Source organism: Stegodyphus dumicola, chromosome 9 (genome assembly GCF_044657685.1).
Source record: "Stegodyphus dumicola isolate Sdum_Otavi_A_Nest chromosome 9, ASM4465768v1".
In the NCBI taxonomy this organism is placed as follows: domain Eukaryota; kingdom Metazoa; phylum Arthropoda; class Arachnida; order Araneae; family Eresidae; genus Stegodyphus; species Stegodyphus dumicola.
In genome coordinates this window covers 77031083-77032639 of record NC_140776.1, presented here as the reverse complement: position 1 = coordinate 77032639, position 1557 = coordinate 77031083, and the positions used below count along the sequence as shown (strand labels likewise).

At 36.7% G+C, this 1557-nt stretch overlaps 1 protein-coding gene across 1 annotated transcript; it reads left to right on the top strand.

Annotated features, from left to right (window-relative positions):
- The first annotated feature begins 501 nt into the window (after positions 1-501).
- LOC146995387 (general transcription factor II-I repeat domain-containing protein 2-like) lies at positions 502-1293 on the top strand. Its single transcript, XM_085823107.1, has one exon. It carries the CDS (start codon positions 502-504, stop codon positions 1291-1293), a length of 792 nt encoding a protein of 263 aa, XP_085679233.1.
- Positions 1294-1557: the final 264 nt, after the last annotated feature.

Here is a 1557-nt window from a genome sequence, read left to right as displayed (position 1 = left end):
ATTATCATCTTCCAGATTACTCGAGAGCGTCGTTTATGATCAGCATATCCCATAGGTGGGGAACCTGCGGCCTCCGCGAGGTTCTTGTGCGGCCCTTTGCCACCTAGTACAAAATGGTAGAGTTCGTTTCAAACAACTATTGTACATCAACGCCATGACAGTTGCGCGAAAAATCCCGCCAAAGACAGTCATATTGTAACATGACGTCTGAATACTAGTCTGAAACGGACTCTAACACGCATGAGCGAGGCTCTGGCCCACAGCTAGCAGCGCCAACTACCTTGTCTAAGAAGTAAACAAAACTCGGTTTCAGATCTCCCATTTGAGTGTCACACCTTGCTTTGGCCTCTCTGACTCGCATCTCTCAACTATTCCCTGTTGCGATCTTCAGCTAACTGTAGTTAACAGTGCGTGCTTATAACAGGTACACAGTTTTATTGTATTTCTAGAAAGTACACACTTTGTTAAAGATATTATTTGATATTCGTTTTTTTATCCATCATGTCAAATAGTAAGAGAAGAAAATTAGCTGATGAAAACAGAACATTTAATGTAGAATGGGAGTTAGATTTTTTCTTTACTGCTGAGAAAGATAAAATGATGTGTTTGTTGTGCAATACAGTTTTAAATACTTTAAAAAAAGCGAATGCAAATAAACACTATTTGACTCATAAAGAACATAAATATTTCGCTTTAGAAGGTGAATCACGAAAAGCTGCCATTCAAAAGTTGAAAAATGAGAAACATCATCAGCAGGCATCTTTTAGTGCCTTTGTAAATCAAAATTCCGCTGCAGTTGCTGTTATGTATAAAATAGCACATATACTTGGAAAAACGGGCAAATTATTTAGTGACATTGAAATAATTATAGAATGTATTGTTGAAGCAGTGAGTATGTTAGATCCAAGAAATGTCGACAAATATAAACAATTACCTCTTTCAAGAAGAACTGTAACAGATCGACAGCACGAATTAGCGCAAAATGTAACAGAGCAACTTCATGCAATTATACAAAATGAAGATGTTTATTTTTCAATTGCTTTAGATGAAAGCACTGATAAAACAGATTCGGCACAAGTTTTATATTTTATTCGTGCTATAACTAAAGATTTTCAATGTTACGAAGAACTACTTGCGTTGGGTACACTAACTGGAAGAATTCGCGGAGCCGATATTTTCGAAAACTTCAAAGAAGTATGTAATAAATTACAATTGAATATCAGTAATTTAGTCAGTGTCTGCACCGATGGCGCACCTTCCATGAGAGGCAAGAAGGATTCGTTGCTTTGTTAAAAAAGGAAAACTTAAACTTGAAAAAATTGATATCATTTCACTGCATTTTGCATCAGCAAAATCTACCATTTTGCAAGACACTCTGGATAGAACTATTGCCATTGTCAACTATATTCACGTAAATAGAATGCGTCATCGTGAATTTCGGCAGATGCTCTCTTTAGATGAGGAAACGTATAGTGTTGACCTGCCATACTACTGCAAGGTTCGCTGGCTATCAACAGGTCAGGTTTTGATAAAAGTTTTGTCTTTACAACGACAAAT

What these genes read in the sequence shown, in the direction of transcription:
- LOC146995387 (XM_085823107.1), top strand. Translation starts at nt 502, where the DNA reads ATGTCAAATAGTAAGAGAAGAAAATTAGCTGATGAAAACAGAACATTT.